General features: G+C 52.5%; 1 protein-coding gene across 1 annotated transcript in view; it reads right to left on the bottom strand.

Annotated features, from left to right (window-relative positions):
* Igsf21 (immunoglobin superfamily member 21) overlaps positions 1 to 22,778 on the bottom strand; it is a 224,454-nt gene that overhangs the window by 36,964 nt on the left and 164,712 nt on the right. Inside the window, exon 4 of the mRNA XM_059255306.1 lies at positions 1,074 to 1,192. Coding sequence (XP_059111289.1) covers positions 1,074 to 1,192 — 119 coding nt within the window. The remainder of the gene's footprint in view (positions 1 to 1,073; positions 1,193 to 22,778) is intronic.

Genomic DNA, 22,778 nt, shown 5'->3' on the forward strand with positions numbered 1-22,778 from the left:
TCCGCCGGGCCTTTGTGCTCTCATTGATTGCCAGAGTACAGCAGACTTTGTTGGCCTGACAAATATTATTTGATAAGAAAAACAGAGACACAGAGCCTGGGTCAAGGCCAAGGCCCGCATTCCTGCAGAGGGGTGGCCACAGAATGGTGGTTCATCTGGCAAGAGCATCGCGCTGATGGGACTTCCCGAGACTACTCAGAGCAAGGCCTTTGCATTTCCAACGGGGAAACTAAGGCTGGGTGAGGGTTGATTCAGCCGATGATGCAGCTGGACACAGATACTAGTGTCGCTGTCGCATGTCATAGATGCACAAATGGAGGCAAAGAGCCAGGGTGAGAACCCAGGAGCCCCCACAGGCAGCCCAGAATGTTTTCTAACTTCCTGGCCTTTCAACACCCCCAGAAAAGCCCTGGGAGGAGCCCGGGGGCAGGGGTGATAGTCTCTGGAGCGTATCACAGCTGTGATGCTGGGTCCCCTCCCTGGAGGCTCCTGGGCGGTCATCCCCTGTAGAAGATTCTCTCAGCATGTGCTTCTCAGGGCTTCTACTGATGCAGCCTTGGCCTCTGCCGGGGAGAACAGCTGCAGCAGCCGCAGGCTCAGGGCACACCACGCCACAGGCACACCACTAACCACACCACGCCACAGGGCGTGTAGCTGGGTAGCTCGAGAGAATGACATCCCTTGCCAACCATCTATAAATGTGGCTCAGGGCCTGTGGTGGCCTGCTCTCTCTGGACAGCAGTCACTTCCCTCAGTGACTTCTTCAGTCCAATCAACAAGCAGCCTGTCGCACACCAACACATGAGGATCAGGGACAAGGCACAGACCACGAGTCCTTAGAGCTTGGGACTGGGAAGAGAGTGGGTCCCTTACAAGAGGCTGTTGGGGCCAGGTTCCACGGTCACAGCCTGCCAGAGTCTGGCTTTTCCTCCTCCCAGCCAAGGGCAGTAGACGGGAGAGGCTCCTATACAGAAACCACAGGAGCTGACAAAGTGTCCCAGGACAGTTTCTGTGAGCCTGCTTGTGTGTGCATGCACACACCCGCACCCCTCCTTCCTGAGACACTGACTCACCCATGACGTTGAGGAAGATGTTGCCTGAGGCGAGGACCACCTTCTCCCTGGTGGCTCTGTCGTAGATACCCACATGGCACTCATAGGGACCATTGTCTGAGATCCGGACCTCAGGCAGCCTGCAGAGAAGCAGATGAAAGGGTAAGGCTAGTATTGCAAGGCTGAGGACGCAGTGTTCCATCCAGGAGGCCAACCCCAGTACAAACTTGTCCAGGCTCCACGCATTCACTTTGCCAAGACTTTGCACACCTGCGGTCTGGATTTGGAGGAAGGACAGCACTTATGCAGCACCCACTGTATACAGGCTCCATGTCTGGTGCTGCAGAGGCAGACAGTGAGTGCTATGTTCAACCTGAGCTAAATCTGTGCCCAGGAGCAGCTGCCAAGCTGGTCACGTGCCAGTCTTAGGATGCCCTGTGGGTGATGCAGGTTTTGAGGAGCTGGGCTTAGCTACTGCCTGCATGAGGCCTGGCCCCAGTCATTCGTCACAACCACCATTGTCTTAGTTACTGCTCTATTGCTGTGAAGAGACACCGTGACCAAGGCAACTTATAGAATGAAGTGTTTAATTAGGGGCTTGCTTATAGCTTAAGAGGGTCAGTACATGATCGTCATGGCACTGGAGCAGTAGCTGAGAGCTACTTACATCCTGATCTGAAGGCAGGAGGCACAGGCTTTTGAAACCTCAAAGTCCAACCCTAGTGACACACCCCCTCCAACAAGGCCACGCCTCCTAATCCTTCCCAAACAGTTCCACCAACTGGTCACGAAGCATTTAAATATATGAACCTATTGGGGCCATTCTATGGGGGTTGATCATTACAGTCCATAAACAGGGAAACTGAGCATGAGATGTTATTGACTGCCCTACCCTGATTAGCTAAGATATCACCATGAGACCTTGGAATCCTGCCTTCAGACAGCTAAGAGGTCACTTTATGCCCTGTCCCGAGGACACCAAAAGAAGCACAATTACATTCCTGTCCCCAAGGAATCTCCTCCCTGGTAGACAGGGACAGAGAGAAACTGACCAGTGCTCCACACCTGTGCTACAATATGTGTGCTCAGCAGTGGGCTGAAGGGCACTGGCTCTGCCTCCAAGGTCCCCAGACCAGGGTGTGTGTGTGGGGGGGGGTGGGTGTTCCCTCAAACCTCCCTCTTGCTTTTCATTGGAAAGATTCAAGAGTAAATATCTCAGGCTTTGTTCCCTCTTGAAGTTGGTCTTGGGGCTGGAGAGATGGCTCTGAACTTTTGCAGAGGACCTGAGTTTGGTCCATAGCAACCACATTGGGTAGTTCATAACAGCCTGTAACTCCAGCAAAGGGGGATCTGATACCTCTGGCCCCTGTGAGTTCCTGCACTCATGTGTGTACCCACCCCCCAAGACACAGATACACATAGGCAAATTAAAGCAGTCTCTCTCTCTCTCTCTCTCTCTCTCTCTCTCTCTCTCTCTCTCTCTCTCTCACACACACACACACACACACACACACACACACACACACATCTGAGTGTTGGGAGAGATGGATCAGTGGTTAGGAACACTTATTGCTCTTGCAGAGGACCCAGGTTTGATTCCCAGCACCCATATGGCAGCTCATACCTGTCTGTAACTTCAGTTCCAGGGCATTCGACACACACTTCTGGCCACTACAGGCGTTGCACACACATGGATTACTTACATACATGCAGACAAAACACTCATACACATACAATTAAAAACCGAATCTAAAAAGTCTTAAAGCTGATATCTTGTAATTTCTCTCTGTTCCCTCATAGCACACAGACAGTTGAAGAGAGCCTGTCAACCAATCAGTGTGCCAGGTTCCAATAAAACTTTATTCATGACTGTCAAGTTTTCTGCTGCTCAGAATGTTCATGTCACAGAACAAACATATACTTTTCCTTTTCTCCTCCAACCATTCAAAATTGTTAAAACATTCTCAGTTCACAAGCTGTGGCTAAACAGACCATCATCTGATGACTCCTGTTCTAGATCTTTCTACGGGGTCTACAGGGTCAGGTCATGCTAGAATGAGTTGGTATGCCATTCTTTCTCCTGGAGGGTACAGTCACAATGGGGGCAGCCTCTTTCTGCCATCTAGGCTGCAAAGGGCCCTGAGAACTGAGTTCAAATTATACTTCCCTCTGTGTGGAACCCACGGAATTTTGGGGAAGCCATACCTTTGAGTACCCACTTTCATGTGTGTGTGTGTGTGTGTGTGTGTGTGTGTGTGTGTGTGTGTGTGATTTTATATATATATATATTGCAGATGACACATCCCAGGACCGAAGTGAAGATGGACTTTGATAAACACTTGAGAGCGCTGCACACACCTGCCCAGAGGCCATGGGTGGCCTCGGCCTTGTGATGCCCCTGGAGGTGAGAATTCCTGCCAAGGGGTATCCAGGCACTTTGACCAGCAGGAGCCTCAGCTTGGTACTACACTGGGCAAATCCAAATCTCTCCTCAAGTCCCGACCTATACTGGCCTGTTTCCGAGGAGGACCCTGTGTCAATGTTGATTTTTGCATTCCCAGAGCAGGCAGAAAACCAAGGGAGACACCCACATTTGTTCAGGGTCCTCCTCCACCTAACCAGCCCAGCCATCCTGCCGAGTCGCAGGCCCATGGGGGATGGAGAGGCCATTATTAGCTCAAGGCTCTTCTTCCTGGGCGGCTCCTGAGCTGGGAGGCCCCTTCCTGCAATCCTTCCTCCCTCCTCCCCATCTGCCTGCTCCAAGCTTCTCTTTCATCTTGTGATGAGCAGTTTAACCTCGGGTTCCAGCCTGTCTCAGCTCCTCTTGCTTATGAGTCACTTCTATGCCCGCCCCCCCCCCCCGCCACGCCCCCCACCTGGGCTCTCAGCCTCGTCCTGAGCTGTTGTCACTTTGAGCTGAGCCAGCTCCCCTGGCAGCCCCTCCCTCGCACAGCACCCAGCACTCATTAGCATAAACAACACCCTCATTTCCATAGACTACACAGAGGTTGCCATCTGGTCTCCTCACTGTCAGGAAGGACTGAAGTGTGGGGAGCACCCTTTCCATGGGGGGAAGATGCCGCCCCCGCCGCCCCTTCCACTCCTCCTCTCAGAAGAAAAGTGCCTTGACAGTGGGAACAGCAGGGAACCTGTCTCCCCTGGGAATGATTTCCTTTGTAACGCAGCTAGATTGAGAACAGCAATGTACTTTGCTGCGCATGGTAGCTGAGTGACAGCCACCTTAAGTGACATGTTTCGGCTATCCTCACAGGTGTCTATTATGCAGTCGACCTGCTTAAGTGACTTTCCAGGGAGACAGGTGCAGGGGGTGTGTAAAGAAGCAGGCTGGGGGTGGGGGGCGGGGGGGGCGGGGGCCGGGGGCCGGGGGGGGGGATGGATGGAGCCGGAGGCTCCTGGATGATGTCACCAGATAGTGAGGGCATGGCTGACGCACAGGGGGAGGCACGTGGGTGACCACCCCATGGGCTGTCTATGCAGATGTGTTTAGGTGACCCCAGCACTGGGGACATGTTTGGGAATCACTCGGCTGATGACATGCTCAAGTGACGGTAACACAAGCCATATGTTTGGGTGACGTGTGGGTGACACCTCACAGGTGGCGTGGAAGACAGCTCAGCGGACACGTGGGGTGGTGCTTTTAAAGATAAGACACCTTACCATCTGGGGCTGTTCCGACAGCTCCACTCGGTGCTCCTTGCTGGGCTCCAGGGTTTATGCCTGGCCTGGCTCGACCACTAAGCCGCATCATTCACTGGGCACAAGCTTGACAGCTCTTGTTCCACACTCCCAGGCTGTGAGCGGCCAGGTCCTGGGTGTCCACCTCTTCCCGTCCTGAGCTACACTGCTTCCCTTCTCCACTCTTAACCCCCCCCACTCTCCTGTAGCCAAGCTCAGGATTTAAGTGGGGTTTCCGCATCTTTCAATCCCCCTTCCATTCAGAATCCAGACCAGGGCCTCTCCTCTAAACCCCTCGGAAAGCGGTCAGCGTTGGGGAGAAATGGCCAGGAACTGCCCACAGAGCCTCCTCAGCCACCTCATCCCCCCCTCCCTCCCTTCCTCCAGTCACAGCCCCTCTGTTCTTCTTGCCCTTTCTTCCTGCATACACCTTGTTCCTGCTTTATGAGATAACATTTTTGCTTTGGATAATCTTAAATCATGGAAAAGTAGCCAAGATAAGAGAGTCCCCGGACACCCCACGCTGCCTTTCCTCTATCTCGGCTACCATCTGAATCCAGACACAGCCTCCTCCCCAGGTTCGCTCTGGCTCTCATCTCCGATCCAAAGCTGCCAGGTCACAGCTTTGATCCACACCTAACCGCCTCGTCTCCTTCATCAAACCCCGAGATCTTCCACTGTCATCCTTGGAAAGTGGATTAAGTGGTCCAGAGCCTACCCCGCCCCCAGCACTGAGTGGCATTGATCCGAAGGCTGGATAGAAGGTCTTCACAGGCAGCAGGGGGCCGAGGGGGTGGGAGGAGGCCGCTCTCATCGGTGATGGCCTGAGATCAGGTCGATAAACTATTAATAACCGCAGCGTCTGTGCGCAGATAGGGGCGATGCAGTTTAGCAGCTGGAGTTTACCAACACTGACGGCGTCTCTGAAGGGCGAGTAATTGTGTTTTTGAAAAGCTGGGAACGGGAGGAGCAGGAGTGTTGCCTTTACCTGTTGGCCTGAGCCTCATCCAGGGGAGGATGAGGGCTGGACACTGCAATTCTGCAGCATGTAGGGGCCAGAGGACCACATCTGCATACAGACTTAGACCTACTGTGTGACCCACGTCTAGACCTACTGTGTGAACCACATCTAGACCTACTGTATGTCCTGGCATCTCAGCCTACTGTGTGTTCTAATATTTGGACGAGCTGTGCATCTCAGCATCCAGGCCTACTATGTATCCTGGACTCTAGACCTACTGTGTGCCCTGATCTATGCCTGTGGCATGTTCTGGTATCTAGACCAACTACATGCTCTAGCATTTAGACCTACTGGGTGCCCTGCAAGGTTGAGCCTTGTGGTGGTGTGGAGATACCTACCAGTAACTTATCTCTACTTGGAGAGTCTCCCTCATTTCCTGTTCCTGTGGAAAGTCTCTAGCCATTCCCCTGACCCCAGCAGTGCAGTGGAGGGCTTAAGAGCACACAGGTTAAAAAGCACACAGGCTGTTGGATCAACATGTGACTCCCAGCTCAGTTGCAGCCCTGATTTGGACCTCTGAAAAAATCATGTGACTTCTCTCAGGCTCGGTTTCCCCATCTGTCACACCACTCACTAGACTTTTGGGAAGACTACCAGGGCTCACCCAAGGGCACCACCTAAGGCTAGTGCATCATGAGTGTCCAGTGACATAGATCCCAGAGGCACACAGAGTTCTTGAGCTGCCTCTGCCAGGCAGGCCGCCCTGACTGCTCATCCTTTGCGTGGACAGACCCAGCTCCTTTTTCTCTGTGTGTGCCTGCAGGTACCATCCACCCACCTCCCCTCTCAGCCCAGAGGTTCTCCGAAAGCCTCTTGCCTTCTAGCTAAGTGCTCCTGAGTATCTGGGAGGACCAGGTCAGTGGAAACAGCTGTTAAAAGCCAAGGTCTCTGGTGAACCTGGCCAGTTTGCGGTGTTTGCGGAGGCTGTTTGGCCTCCCACGTTAGGATTCTGCCGCTCCTCCAGCTGTATGACCGCACATGCGCAGTTCAGTAGCTAAGCAAGGGGTCTTATACCTTATGTCATCTGTGTGCTACATGATTATGTAATGTGTGGTATGGTCACGCAATCTGCACATTCGTGGCATAGTTCCGTAAGCACACATGAGCATGTGCAGGGAAATCCTTAAAAAACCGGTCACAGACCCCTCCCCTCTCTTCTGCTCTCTCCTCCTCCCTCCTCTGCACATGTCTTCCACAGGCCTGGTCACTCTCTTCTGCCCCCCCCCCCACCTCCTCCTAATAAAGGTCTGATACTGGGGTTTGTCATTCCTCATGACCTTTCTCGCACAGTGACCAGCACCGCTGATTTAAAACCAACATCCCAAGGCCTCACTTTTCCTATCTGATGATTGGGCGTGACGATACTGTGTGGAATTTTAGCCCTGGAAGTGCTGACCTTTGTAGATTCACAGTGGAGGCTTCCCGGTGAGCATTTCCCAACGCACCGACCCCTACTCTAGCTATGATCTCCCACTGCACAGACGAGAAAGCTGAGGCCCACAGACAAGATGTGTCACAAAGCGAGCAGGCAGGTGCCCTGGTGAGAACCCAAGTCAGAGGTGGCAGATGGGGGAGTGGGCACATGCACTCCTTACCCTCCTCACCTGCCCTTGCACCTCATTTCTTCCTGAGCTGTGAGCTCCTCCTGAGTGATTTGGCCTCTGCTGCCCTGTGTGTTTCTATTCTGAACCTGCCACCTCCCCAGGGAACAAGAGCCATATGCTTCCTCCCTGTAAGAAGAAGGATGGCCTTTTGCTTCCCTAAGTTCTCCTTGCCAAGCTTTCGGGGAGTCTGGGGTGTCTCCCATGCACTTTGTCAAGGCACGGCAGCCTTTTGGCCCCTCTGTTTGCCTTGGCTTTGATTTGATGCTGGGAAGAGCCTCAGATTCTCCCAGAATCCAGGTAGAGGACTTAGGAGCCCGGCCAGGCAAAGAATGCAGGGTCCAGCTGTGTGGCCTCCTTCTGCCTTGCTGGGGAAGCGGGAGAGCCAGGGATGGACCTTTACAGACACTCAGTGAAGGATCACACAAATGCACACAGAACTGAGCCAGCTCTCAGCACTCGCCCTCCTACTTTCTCCTGTGCCATTAATTGATTAAAATTTTAAGACAAATTATTAAGCCACTGCCTCACGCTGTTTTCAGTGCTCAGTCTATAGCCAGGAGCCAGACAGAGATGCATGCTTGAATGGAGACACTGGGAACTTGTTTTTCTGTCTTGTGTGTGTGTACACCTCCCTCCTGCTCAGAAGAATTGAGCTGGACAGTAATGAACCTGCCTCAAGAACAAGGTCATCATTTAAAGAAAAAAAGCCAGTCCCACCTTGTCGCCCCTGGGGCTTTTGTAAGTTTTACCATTGTTCTGCACATCTCCCAGAATCCTCACCATTCTGCTGGGGTTTTCTATGCTTGAAAATTTTGCTACATTGTTATTTTTTATCTTTAATTACATGCATGTGTCTGTGCACAGGGGTACAGGAGCCCAAGGAGGCCAGAGACATCAGACGCCCCTAGCTGGAGCTACAGGTGGCATTTTGGAATTGAATTTGGGTCTTCTGGAAGAGGAGCATGTGCTCTTAACCACTGAGCCATCTCTCCAGGCCCCTTTTTTGCTAACTCTATTTTCATTGTTTATTTGTGTGTTCAAGTGTGTGTGTGTGTGTGTGTGTGTGTGTGTGTGTGTATGTGCATGTGTGTTCACTTGTATGTAGTCGCACATGGGGGCATGTGTATGTAGAGGCCAGAGGTCAACTTCAGGTACTGTTCCCCAGGAGCCAGCCTCCCTGTCTTTCAAGTCTGGGTCTTTCACTGGGACCTAGCACTCTCCAATCAGGTGAGACTAGAGATGACCAGTGAGCTCCAGGGATCTGCCTGTCTCTGGCCTCTCATTGCTGGGATAGCATGCGTGCACCATCGTGCCTGGCTTTTTATACAGATGTTGGGGACCAAACTGAAGTCTCATGATTGCAGAGGAAAGGGCTTCACCAACTGAGCCCCCCCCCCCCCCCCCCCAGTGCTTTTTGGTCTTAAGTTTCGTCCTCAGCTATACTGAGGCATAAATGATGAACTGCAATGTTGATGTATTTAAACTCTACACACTTCACAGGTCCCAGCGTATTGAAACTATGGCTACCATGAATATAATGACCCCATGCATTGCTCCCGAAGTTCCTTCATGCCCTTTTGCGATCCACTCCCCCATCCTCAGAAGGCCACAGATCTATCTATCCCCATGAAACCCATTGCCTAGGATCTTCTATAAATTGTGTCTTACAGTGCTTGCAACCTTTTGCTAGCTTTCTGTGTTAGCTTTCTGTTGATGTAATGAGATACTCGAGACAATCGCCATACACAAAGGCATGGTTTATTTTGGCTCGGTGTTTTTCAGAGATTTCAGTTCACAGGGTTTGGTCCTGATACTTTGGGGCCGATGGCAAGGAGAAGAAAATAGCCCAGAGGAGACAGATGGGGAGGAAACAGGTCCCACTCACCCATAAATAGCTCACAGACCACCCACCAGGCCCCACCTCTTAAAGCTTCCACCACTGGGCTGGGGAGAGGGCGTAGCAGGTAAAAGGACTTGCTGAGTTTGGTTTCCAACCCTACGTGAAGAACTGGATACGATAGAGTAGTCTATAATCCCAGCACTCCTATGGGGAGATGGGAGGCGGAGACGGGGGAATCACCCAGGAGCTTGTGGGTCAGCTAGCCTGGAGTCTGCTTCACGGTGGCAGAGACAACAGTTGGTACTTCAGTGTGGTGGAAGGAGAGAACTGACTCCTGGGAGCTGTTCTTTGGCCTCTGCACACGTGCTGTGGCACGTGCACTCACACACTCTCTCCATCTCTCTCTCTGTCGCTTTGTCTATGTCTTTGTCTCCCTCTACCCCACCTAAAAATATTTAAAAATTCTGTTTAACTTGGTGTAGCACTAAGCTGGGGGTGGAGCCTTTAACGAACAACCTCCACTCTTCATCATTATCTTGCCATTCACTCCTGGGTGGCCTCTGTCCACACCACCTCCTTCCTGGTCATGGCTGAGCCACATCCCATTGCATGGATCTGGCTATGCGTGTCATCCTGCTGTGTGGACATCTTTATCTATTTGCCCATTGGTGGGCATTTATGTTGCTCTAGGCTCTCACCATTAGGAACACAGCTGCAGTACATCCTCAGATACCTGCCTTTATTTCTCCTGGGTAACCACAGAAAGACAGCATGGCTGGGGTAGGCTCACTTTAAAAGTCACTGCCTGACTTTCCTCTAAAGGGATCAGACAAGCCTCCCCTCCCCCCACCTCAGTGGCAGATCCCCTCCCCCCACCTCAGTGGCAGATCCCCTCCCCCCACCTCAGTGACTTTCTGCCTTTTTTTTTACTTAAAAATATCATTACACATATTTATTTATTGTATGTGCATGAGTGTGTATGAGCATACATGCTGCACAGCCTGTGTACACGTGTGTAGAGGTCAGAAGACAACCAGAGGGGGTCAGTTTTCTTCCACCACAAGGGGTCCTAGGAGTTGGACTCAGTTTGTCAGGCCCAGCAGCGAACACCTGTTGCTGGTGAGTCAGCTTCCGGATCCTCTCAGATTTAAGTTTTCTTAAAGCACATTATTTTGTGTGTGAGCCAGTGTACATGATACGTGTCATGTATGGGTAAGTGATTTCTGGCATGTGTGGAGGTCGGGGACAATGTTGTGGAGTCATGTCTCTTCTTCAAGAGATTGGACTCAGGCAAGCACCTTTACCTGCTGAGCCAGCTCACTGGCCCAAGTTCTGCCTCTACATATGCCACTCATGAGCCTTCTAGAAGCACCTCTCCCACCCTACCTGTTCTGGACATCCAATCTGCTCCTACATCTAAGGAACTCATTGTCAGTGAGCTTTATGCTCAAACTCCAAGCCCAGGCGGCAGCAGGTATGTGGCAGGGATGGAGAGACTCCTGGGCTGTGGGGGAATCCCAGTGTGCACTCACCATGCCTGAAGCCCTGGGTTTCTGGGGTACCAATCAGACAAAACAAAGCTTGGGAGACTGGTAGGGAGCTGTGGGTTTCTCTATGAGATGCAAATGGGTTCCTCTGGCCCCCTCTGCTCCTTTCTTTGCACAGGTAGGGTAGGTTCAGGGACAGACTTCTTCCCTTCCTCCATCTTGAGCCTCTCTTTCTTGTAAGACCTCTCTTTTCTCTTCTCCCTCCTTCCCGCCAGTCTCCCCCAGCCCATCCAGCCTGTCCCACCTGTACCCTGCTGCCATGGTGATCTCCTGATCACCAAGATGCTGATCTCCTGACCACCAGGATGCTGATCTCCTGACCACCAGGATGCAGCCCATCCCTCCCTCCACATACTGCCTTCTCTAGGCTTCCTTTCACATAAGGATCAAGCCCAGTCTAGCTGCAAGCTCAGATCTGGCTCAGGCCCAAAAAGGAGGACGGAAGGAACAGATGGAGGGAAGAAAATGGCTTGTGGCCTCACATCCCTTGCCAAAATCCAGCAATCGAATGAGGAGACTCTTCAGGACCAAACTTGTATAATGCACTCTATTTAAAAGGCATTTTGTAATTCAAACGTCTTCATTTATACACGCGGCACCTCGTTGCGGGCTAGGAGTGAAGATTCAGGTAGCAATGGGTCCTTTGAGGCCGAGCTTTAATGAAGAGATGAGAGCGCCTTTTCATTTGGACAGCATTGTTTGCACGGAAACAGAGCCTCTTAGGGGATGGGAAGAGTTCTTTCTTGCAAGTAGGTTAAACACACCCCCTGCAATCTTATGAGCCCAGAGCCTGCCAGGGCTCTGCCGTCCCTCATCCCTGCTGGCAAGAGACCAAGTGTGAGGTCATGAAGTTTTTACAGCTCTTGAAACCAGCAGGCTGCCTCCATTGGCTGCTCTGCTCCCCCCAACCCGCCCCCCCGCCCCGCCGTGTCTCCCTCAAACACCTGCTCCCTCTCTCAGTTCAGGGTCATGCCCTCTGATGCTGATGCCTGCTCTGCTTGGGCAGAGCACCTTGGTGAGGCAGAGCTAATAAAAATGGCTGTAAAGTCTCTGGCAGCCTTGGCTGCAGTTGGGTGTTTGCTCATAAGTGCTGCCTGCTCCTCGTAAGGAGAAAGGGGTGGAGCGAGGTCCCTGCCCCGCTTCTCACGTTTGTACCTGTGTAATCTGAAGAGCTCGACTGTGAGCTGGGCGTGGTTCAAGGAAGGACCAGTGGTCCAGATGTGCACCTGCTCAGCCAGCCCCAGCTCTTCCCCGTCTTCAGCTGTCCTCCCAGCCTCTTAGCTTCCCCTCAGAGGCAACCTCACAGCCCCTACCAATGTCCCAGGCCTGGAAGGAGACAGACTGGCTGCTGGTGGGAGGATTAGGCCCCACGGGGAGGTATCTGGGGACGACAGGAAAAGATGATCACAACTTGGCTGGGGATGGACTCCCCAGTAGAAGAGCACTGGATGCATGGCTTAACCTTAGGCAAGCACAGGAATCCCCCCTCTTGGAGATGGCCATCTGAAGATGGGGTGAAGGCTTCTCACAGGCTCTCAGGGGGAAACTGAGGCTGCAGTTGGCCAATGAACACACTTCGAGTCTCCTGTTCTTGGCTCTCTCTGTGATCTGGATTTATCCATCTGTTGAAGTTTGCCCACAAAGCAGTTGAGGTGGTTCCTATCTCTGGGCTTCTCCAACCCCCAAACTGGAGCCTAGAGCTTAGAAGTGCTTGGATCACAGCCTGTGCCAATGGAAAGGATTGGATGACAGATGTCACAGCCCTGCAGGGGTCCCCTCAACCACAGAAGCTGTCACAAAGCTAATCCCATACACACTACAGCCTCTATCCTGCTCTCTAGACCCTCTCTGTTCCTACACATCTCTGCAAGGTTCAATGTCTCCCTGGTTTTCATGGCCCCCTGGAGGTAGACTTACACTCAAGCCTAGCTCAGAAGAAACGCAGACTCCAGACCCAGGCCAAGGGCAGCCTGTCATGTCTGACTTGACTAAAGCCACCTGCAGTGATAATACTTGAGTCACCCTCCACCACAGTGTGGGTATATCTATATCCCTGAGCTGCTTGGCAACAAGGAGGGAAGTTTAACTCACAGAAGACAGGACAGAACGGTCTAGAATTAGAAATGAGCTCCCCACAGCCTGCCCCCCCCCCCCCCGCATACACATACACCTCTTGTGACGCACCTTGATTTTTCTCCTTCAGAAAGTCCTTTGCAAAGAGGTCCACTGGAAAGGGTGGATTCACGAGAGCAAAAGACAGATGGATGAAGACGCTGTCCCAGGAGTTGGGAAAATGGTTCAGCAGGTAAAGTACTTGACTTGAAAGAGCCTAAATTCTACCCCAAAATCCACATGAAAAAACCTTGCATGGTGGGGAACATTTGTAATCCCGGCACTAAGGAGGTAGACACAAGCAGATTCCCAAGGCATGCTGGCCAGTCTAAGCTAATGGATGAACTCCAGGCCAACGAGAGACCCTCTGCACTAAGGAATACTACACATGGGCATGCACACAGAGCCGGTCCCTTGAGAAAGGCACCTGCCATGCAGGCACGGACTGCACATGCTTTGTTCCTTCTCTACCAGACCACCTTGTACATGGTCATCCAACCAGGGTGACCATCAAGTCTTGGGAGTCTCAGCCTTGCCCGGTTTCAGCAGAAAGTTCTCAGGTCCAGCATGCCGGAATGGCTGGCCACCTAATGTTTAATAGGCAAGAACACTAAGGAGAGGGGTGTGGCTAGCCCGAGGCCAGACACCGGTCAGCAGCAGACAGAGAGAAGACAGGACCGACCACAGGGGCCAGCAGATGAACACTCCCTGGAGGTGTGTGAGGAATGGTGACCTGATGATGGCGTTAGGAAGTCCTCTCACAGGGCTGGATGCACAGTGGCACTCAGGGCCCCGTGGCAGTGGTTGCTGTGAACGGAAGTCTCCATGAGACAGGTGAACCTGTGTTCTCACTCAGGCTGGTGAGTTTGGGTCCACTTTCTCCCACAGCCCCTTCAGATAGGAAAAACATCCGTTAGAACTGTTGCTTGGCGATGGCTGCCCTCTCTCTCTGGCCATTCCCCTGCAGGAGTGAAGGAAAGGCCCTCCTCGCAACCACTGGAGGTTTTCCGAAACAAAGTAGCAAGGGGAAAAAGAAGATGCTCTGCAACTATGAAACTGGACCCAGTAGCACCTACTGATCGTCCCAGCTGCTCAGGAGGCTGAGGCACGTTCTCTGGGACCCTGGAGCTTGAAGCCTATGCACTAAAATCAGACCTCCATCTCTAAAAACCAAACAACCAACAAACAGATGGGCCTGGGAAATGGTTCATTGTGTAAAGTATGAGGTCTTGAGTTTGATCCCCCGGCACCCACATAAACACATGTGCCAGGGTCGGTGGGGATGCATTTGCAATCCCAGGAATGGAGAGATGGAGACAGATCTCTGGGGCTGGTTTGCCAGCCAGGCTAACGTAACCACTGGAACCTAGGTTAATGAGAATCCATGTCAGTACTGGACAATATTGAGGAAGGACGCCTGAGTCTGATCTCCGGCATCATCGTATCATATGCATTCCACCCAAAGGTACATCTACACACCCACGAATACAAACGCACACCAACAGACAGGGAGATAAAAAAATAACTTGCTGGCTCATGGGGACATCAAGGAAGGTGGATGACCAATGACCCAAGGAGAGTCAGGTGCTGTGTGCTCTTTTCATGGGGGACGTGGGAAACAGTCAGTCCTGAAGGCAGTAACTGATTTTTAAGGCAGTTGGGTGGGCTTGACAGAAGGCAGTCTTCCACAGATGATGCCTTTTGTTAGTGAGTGGGCCTCGGAGACGGGTGGTGACTTGTGTGGAAGTCTTCCTGCCGTAGGAGTTTAGTTAATGCGACCTCGGGGAGCGGACAAAGGCTACTGCTTTCTGCACTGTCCGGTCTGATCTTTGGGCAGACAGGAACAATGGAGCAAAATCTGCTTCAGCAACGGCCACCCCCAGGTCAGACCAGACCTATGTCCAGACAGAGCATTAAGGAATACAGGGATTGTGCCCCAGTATGGTGCCAGGCTGGGCACAGGTTGGGTCTAGCCCCAGGTGCTTGTGATAGGCTGTCCTGGGGCCTGAGCTGCTCCTGCTGGGTCCTCAGGGCTTTATAACCCAACTAGGATCAAGTAGGCAGGGCCAGTGCTGGGCAGGTGTTCAGGCTTCATAAAAGCCTGCCCACATGGGGGCCTTGGTAACATTCCGTCTTCTCTTGCTCTTTTCTCTCTTTTCCTGGCAGAGGCTCTGCAAGGGCCTTTTCCGGGGCCTTTAAAACCCATCAGTGCAATTTTCACCCCTTTAAACCTGAAAAGAGTTTCTAGCTGCTCTGTGGGTACCAGACGCCAAAGGCATCTAATCACATACAGGCTGGCTGGGCAGGGGGCGGGAGATGCTGGAGAGGGACAGCAGGGCAGAGGCGTCTAGAGAGGATGCCCACCAGGCTCTCCTTCCCCTGCCTTCTCTGGGGACCTTTGGAGAACCTTCAGCTGCCACAGCTGGATTAGATAGCAAATCTGTCCTGGAGCGTTAAGCCCTTCTACTAAGAGTTTGAGGCATCTGATGGCTGTGACTCTCTGGCCAGCCCCTCACTCTGCTATGTGAGGAGAAGTACCCAGAGTGGGGCCCTCTGTGTTCGTCTACTGAAAAAGGATGGTCTGAAGCAGACAGCAGGAAACTGGGTGGAACTCTGCACCAGCCCTCTGAACCTTGGCTTCTGCCTCATAAATGGAGTGAGCCCTATGTCCTGAACCCTGAGTGTGAAGCTGTCAGGGTGGGGTGTGCCTGGAAGACACCTCCTTCCCATCTGAGGGGTGCTCTAGAGACATGGGCATGATTTACTGTTGGGCAGCCTGGCCAGCACCAGCTTCCCAGCAATTCCCATTTTATTTTGCCCAAGAAAAGCCATAGAGAGCCAGCCTGGGGACTCCGAGTCCGGGAGGGACCCTGGGAGGTGACAGACTGGGACCACTTACAGACCTCTCTTCTCTGGCCTGTTACCTATCTTGACCTATCTTGACCCTTCCTGCTCTGTGTAGCTGATACCCCCAGCCTTGTCCCTGAGCCCTCCCTCACCTTCCTCATCCTCTCCTGCAGACCCCACCCTGACTTTCCGTCCACTGCCTCTCCTCCTGCCTCCCCCGTTCAGACCCGCCCCACCCCACTCCCTGCCTCCCCCTCTCCAGGCCTCCCTTCCTGGCCTCTTGCTGCTGCCATGGAAACCGCTTCCTCCTCCAGGTCCTGATGGATTCATTTAGCCCCTCACGGTCAGGCTGCTCATGCCTGCTGGCTCTGGGCTGCGGGGGGGTGGAGGATGGGAGTGTGGTGGGGGCATGGGATCAGAGGCTCCTGCCCTTTATTCTTTACCCCGTTGCATCTGGGCCTGGCAGGCAGTGTGGGTGGGGCACAGGCTCCACAGGAAACGACACTGGGGAGAGACACAGGGCAGCTGGCCAAAGAGGAATCAAACAGGGTGCTGGGTATCAAGGGAGCCAGAAAAGCCAACGGCGCGTGGCCTGCTGGCCACCCCTTCCTTTCCCTCATGGCTATTTTATTTCTTTGTAAGTCTCTGTCTTTGTCCCTGAATAAGCCAGTGAGAGCAGGGACGGGGAAGGTCAAGAAGCCTGTTGACGGGAGTTGGTGGTCAGCAGGCGAGAGGAAGTGTGGGGAGCCCCTCATCCTCCCGTCCTCCTTTCTATACTGGTTATCATTCTGACCTTGCTCAGTGAATACAACTACACACGTGTGTGTGCAAGACCAGAATGAGGTCACGCACCCTCAGTACTCTAGAGGAGATGGCATGCACTGCGTCACGGAGCCCCGGCTCCATGACAGAACCTCTGCGAGGAGGACTTTGATAACTGAACTCTTTCCACCACCTCCATACTCCCTTTCCTGCCCCACCCCCACCCCGAGCTCAGCCACGGGGACAATCATAGACATAGGAGCTACTCTGGAAGCTTCTGTCAGTGGGGAACTCCCAGGCTAATGATGAGCATCCTGGGGCAGGTTAGTCAGTGTCTGTGCCCCTGTCCCATCTCAGTCTCCATAACAGCCCCGTGAGGAAACTATTGACTCAGAGGCAGGGAACTCAGCTGGGTGGAGTCCTGGTAGAGGCCCCAGAGGTGACACCTGTTGTGGCCCGTCTGGTCACTCTTCCCAAGGAACCCTAAGCCCCAGTGTGATGGCAGCAACCAGCAGGCCTGTGGGGTGCAGTTAGGGTAGGAGTCTTGCCTTCCTAAAAGAGGCCTAGAGGGTTTCTACCAGGGGAGGCTATGGTGCCGGTGGTTGGAGGGACATACCTCTTCAAGCCAGAGAGGATTGCAAGGCAAGCAGAAGGAGCAGAGATAATGGGGTCATGAGGCAGAGAATTGTGATTCTAGCGTAGCCTTCTGGCAGCCGTGAGAGCCTGGGGCCTGGTGCGCAGCCTGGTTCTGCCTATGGTCACTGTAGGGACCACGGCTTACTTTTGTTCCTAGAAGCAAACTCTAATAAGATATCATCACACAAACTCCTCTGCTATGGGACAAAACACCCACAGGACATTCTGCTCGGCACAGTTGGACAAGGGATCAGAAGATAGACTCAAAGAGAAGGGGCCTGACCCCTGGCAAAGCGGCGGGATGCCAGAGCTGCACAGTTCAGAGCAGGCTTCTCCGTAGGGCTAGACAGACCTGGTCGGGCCCTACTACATGGCTGTTGATCATCTCAACGGCCTGCAGGGTGACAGGTTCTCATAATACAACCTCAAAGCCTGAGACAATGACACAACCCAGCGGTCAGCCAGCATCTCGCAGTCGGTACCTGCCCACCCCCAGCCAGATCAGAAGGATGGAACTGGCTGAATGGATTGGGGACAGCAGCCCTGAGAGGCCAGGCAATCTGTCAGAGGTCACTCAGTTAATGGCAGGAGTGTGGGTCTGGGAAACTCAGAAGTTCACAACGCCAAAGTTGGGGGTGGGAGGGCCTGTGCTTTGGGGTGAATGTGGTGGGGGTTAGCGTCTGTGCGGGACCAATTACTCGGATCAGTAAAGCAAACCTTAACTCTCCCTGCCTGCCCTGCTGCAGCTGGGCCTGGAGCCCCACAGGAGGCCTTTCCCAATGAGGTCAGCTGATGGGTGACCCCAGGCCGAACCCGATTCCTGCTGCTTCATCAAAGCCAAGCTAAAAACAGCCTGGCTTTGGCAGCGGAAAATTGAAACTCCTAGCTCCCTCTTAAGGCTCTTAAACAGGTCATCCCACCAAAAACCCAATCCTTCAATCTGCGTTCTGTTAAAAAGTAGGGCAGGCCAATTACATTTCACAGTCCTGAGCTACACACTGCCAAAGGCAGAGAAGGGCAGGCCGGGGCGCCCAGGGCCGCAGCAGATGGGAGACAGGGGGGCCTCGCTAACCTCTCCCATCAGCCTCTTTGTCAAAACAAAATTAAAATGCCTGGACTCTAGCCGGCACCGAGATCCCATCCGCGGTAATAGGTATTTATCTTAGTGTGCTTGGCGCTGGGCTTCCTGCCATGGGAGCCGGAAGCTGAAAGGTTGTTGGCTTCCTGGTCTGTCTCTGACAAAGAGCAAGCGGGGCGCTGGGTGTTCCAGCAGGAAGAGTATCCCGTCATTCATTTATTACCCCATCAGCACGCTTTTACTGAGCACCTACTATGTGCCAGTCTGTCTTAGAGCCTGGAAATACATCATGAATAAGGAAGGTTAAAAAAAAAAAAAAATGAACCCGCTCTCCAGCCAGACAAGGTGATGCACACCTGTAATCCCAGCACTGGAGAGGAAGAAGCAGGAGTATTGCCACAAGTTTGAGGATAGCCTAGTTTGAAGAGTAAATTCCAGGCTAGCTAAGGCTAGACAGTGAAAGCCTGTCTCAAAAGCTAAACCCAACCCGACCCAACCCAAACATCCACTGTCCAATGGAGCCCCACAGTCTAGCTGTACCTGGCAGACACATGCAAAGTAAGTTCTAAACATATAAACCAGGGGCTGGGGGGGAGATGGCTCAATCAGTGCTTGCCTTGTGAACATGAGGAACTGAGTTCAATCCCCAGGACCCATGTAAGAGAGCCAGGCATGGAGGCATGTGCTTGTGGCGGCACATGCTTGCAATCCCAGTGCCCGGGAGACAGGAGACAAGAGACAGGGTTCGCTAACCAGCCAGTCTGACCAAATGGGCAAGTTTCAAGTAAATGAGAGACTGTCTCAAAACAAGGATGATGATGGTTCCCAAACAACACCTAAGGTCGTCCTCGGCCTCCACACACACATGCATCTACATACACACATAAACAGCATGTCAATAGTGTGATTGTACGAGTATCTTATAGAAAATAAGGACTGGGCATAAGTAGAGTGCTCTGGGAATAGAGGGGAGGTCTCAATGTTGGTTTTCCCAGTGTTCAGGAAAGTGGACCTAGGAAGAGACGCCTGATTTGAGGGGCGATCATGTGACATCTGGAGAGACGCATGGATGGAAGTGGCAGTCTCTGAGTTTATGTTAAACTCCACACGCTTTGCTAGCCGCTGTTTCGGCCCTCCTGTCCTTGTGAGTTCTTTGGAACAACTTTATGAGATGAATAATACTATGCAAATTCCCAGGAGTGATAGACACCGAGAGGCAAGGGCAGAGCCAGGTCTCACGCTCCTGAGTTCCCAGCCTGGGTGAGGTAGCGGTGTGACTCAGCATCTCTCCTCTTCATGGCTACACAGGCAGAGCATCCCAAATGTGAAACTCTGGGATGTGAGAGGTTCTGAAGCCCGGAGCTTTCTGAGCACCTGCAGAACACCCCTGTGGAAAATTGGACACGATAGACGCTTTGCTCCATGAACAAAATTGTTCAAAAAGAAAAATACAGCACATAGCTGCCTTCGCACTGTGTCTGTTAGGAGCGCGGGAAACACGGATTACGTGCTGAGACTTGAGGCCCACCCCCAAGACATCTCATTAATACATATGCAAATATTCCAGAATCCTAAAAGTTTCCAAACCCACAACAGTCATGGTCCCAAGGGTTTCAGAGAATGACTCAGCCTACGGTTACTATGGATACATGCTGGCTGAAATGAAGACTACATTTCCCAGGCTCCCTTGTAGGAGGGCGGCCATGTGATAGGAGAGAAGTTAGGTACGACTTCCAGAACCACGCCCCCACAGAGGCCAATGGGCTAAGACTGTCCGGATGGGCTAATGGGGGCTGGTAGAGCCTTGAAGAATTGGGGAAGAGGGAAGGGAGATCACCCTGGGTGTGTCCTGAGAAGGGAGACTGGGACCTTGTCCCTCTTCCTCCTGCTCTATTTTTACTTCCTGGTCTTGGTGACCTGAGCAGTTTGCTCCACCACATATACCACCATGTTCAGCCTCACCTTAGGCTCAAGGAATAGAGCCAGGTAACCACAGACTGACAACCAAAACAAGTCTCTCCTCCTCTGAAGTTGTCCACCTCAGTATTTGGTAACAGGGGAAGCTGACTGACACACTGGAGGAGTATAGATACAATGGCCGGAGCTAGGGCAACCTTCATGGACTCTGAGGAGACCTTGAAAATGGAGATCCCAAGAGGGAAGTGACTGGAATCTCTGACATACTGGAGCCCTGAGATACACAGGAGAGAGAAGAAATTTGTTTGGGTTAAACTTCCTTTTCTTTTCTTTTCTTTTCTTTTCTTTTCTTTTCTTTTCTTTTCTTTTCTCTTCTCTTCTCTTCTCTTCTCCTCTCCTCTCCTTCCTTCCTTCCTTCCTTCCTTCCTTCCTTCCTTCCTTCCTTCCTTCCTTCCTAACTTCTTGCATAACCTCAAAATAATTCTACAATGCATTGCTGTGGGCTGTGGGAATCAAGGAGGCCAATCCTGATTTAAAGCCTCTATTTACAGTGTTTGGTGACTATAATTTGGAAATAACTACTAAAGAAAGAGCCACATCTTTAGCCTCCTAACAGAGACCCGACACATACAGATTTTTCACGGGAAATCGCTCGATTTTCCAGAGTTTGTTATTGATTCAATTAAACAGAAATAATCAATGTGAGTCACACAGAACTTGTCAACTGACCTTCAAGTTCCAGCTGGTGAGGGAGGGACTCACAGGAGATCCTGAAGGGCAAGGGAGGAAGAACCAGGGTGGCTGGGTGCTAACGTGGGCACCCCTCCGCAGAACTGGGAGCGGCCATCTACGCTCCCACTGTGTGTCCCACTGTGTGTACCCACCTATGCTCCTACTGTGTGTCCCACTGGGCTCACCCACCTATGCTCCCACTGTGTGTCCCACTGTGTGCCCCATCGGGCACATATTATTAGAGGAAGTCACTTGGATTCTTCCCAGAGCAAAGATAGAAACAGCTTCACTTAACCAAACACACTCTCACACGTGCATGTACAAACATATACACATTTGCACACATGTATGCACACACATACACACACCCACCTCATCAACAGAAACAAGGCCTGCAGAAGCGAGCAGCGGCCAGCAGGACACGTAACTCAGCCAAAGCCCCCGCCATCTGTTGTCTGTTGAGCACCAGGATGGGAGAAGAGCTCTGTGGCAGTATTGGGAAGGCGAGAACGGGAGGTGTGAGCTTGGGAGGAAGGCCTGGCTATACCCTGCTCTCATCCTCATGGCAATGCCATTTACAGCCCCGCTGGCCCTACAAAATGCCAGCACGTGGGTGTGGTGCAGCCCACCATCCTGCTGGGTGGAGAGTCTATTTAACACTCTCACTACTAGCCTGAGGCAAGGTTTTTGTTTCCAAGGTTATACCTGCTGGGCCGTCTCCAGACCCGAGGGCCAGAGCCGGAGGGAATATTGTGGAAGCCCAGAACATGCATGTCGGCGCATCTGCCTGGCTTTGAACCTCACTCCTCCACATTCTGGCTGGGCGACTTGGAGAAAGTTTCTGTATCACCCTGTGCCTCTGTTTCCCCATCTAAAAACTGGTGCCATCATGGTATCTTCCCTAATGCTGCTGAGAGCATTAAGTGAGATAATGTGTGGACATGCTATGGAGAATAGCTGCCCATGGCCAACACAGGCAAGTCATGTCTTCTCACTTCATGCCTATGTTAGAGTTCACGTTTCTTCCGGTCATTGGCTCTGCCTGGTGGTCCTTGAGAGGCCGGGGGAGGGTGTGGATTCGTGCCCAGAGACCGGGTGGGTAAAGGACAGTGAGGTCCTAGGAACCCGGATGCACAGCATCAGGCAGATGCTGCTCTTGACACATGCTCTAGACGGTTACATGTCGGGCAGTTTGGGATGTCTGAGCTCTGGCTCTCTGGTGATTCGGGTTCTGAGAGCTCAGCAGTTCCTAGAACAGGGGTGAAGCTAGTGGCCCTTGTACCTGCCTTGGAATTCAACAGATTGGGTGAAAGCTGAGGCCCCACCACTAGGGGGCACTGTGGCCATTACTGAGCCCCCACCACTAGGAGGCGCTGTGACCACGGGTAGTTGGTTCAACCTAATTTGTAAAGTTTGGCTCTTCACTGCCAGCTGCGCAGGAGAGAGGGGACCATGTGAGAAAGACTAGAAGGTTCTTTCTCTAGCCATAGACCCTAGAGTAGACCAAGTGACGGTCCTGGAGGAGCAGGTGGGTAATACCAGCCACAGCTTACTTGAGACTGTATGGGTTTCAAGAGCTTGATCCAAGGGAGACCCCAGGGAGTGGTGGAAAGAGGTGTCAATCAGCCCTGCACAAGGGGTGGTCCCTCCCCTTTAAGGACAGCCTACAAGCCACTTGACATTTGCCCCACACCTGGAGCTGGGGTGAGCAGGTGATATGGTGCCACACTTTCTGATAGGTCCCGAGAGAGCTCAGGGAGAGTCAGCAGTTGGGGAAATTGAGGTACAAGTTGCACATTCCATAGAACACTGAAAGAATGATGTCTACCCCCCAATATGAAGCAAATGAAATTGGGCTCTTCCCGGCAACCCTGAGAGGGACTGTGGATGAGAAGCAGGGGCAGTGGTGATATCAGGGACCTGAATGTAGGGAG

Source organism: Peromyscus eremicus, chromosome 2, assembly GCF_949786415.1.
Source record: "Peromyscus eremicus chromosome 2, PerEre_H2_v1, whole genome shotgun sequence".
Taxonomy (NCBI): domain Eukaryota; kingdom Metazoa; phylum Chordata; class Mammalia; order Rodentia; family Cricetidae; genus Peromyscus; species Peromyscus eremicus.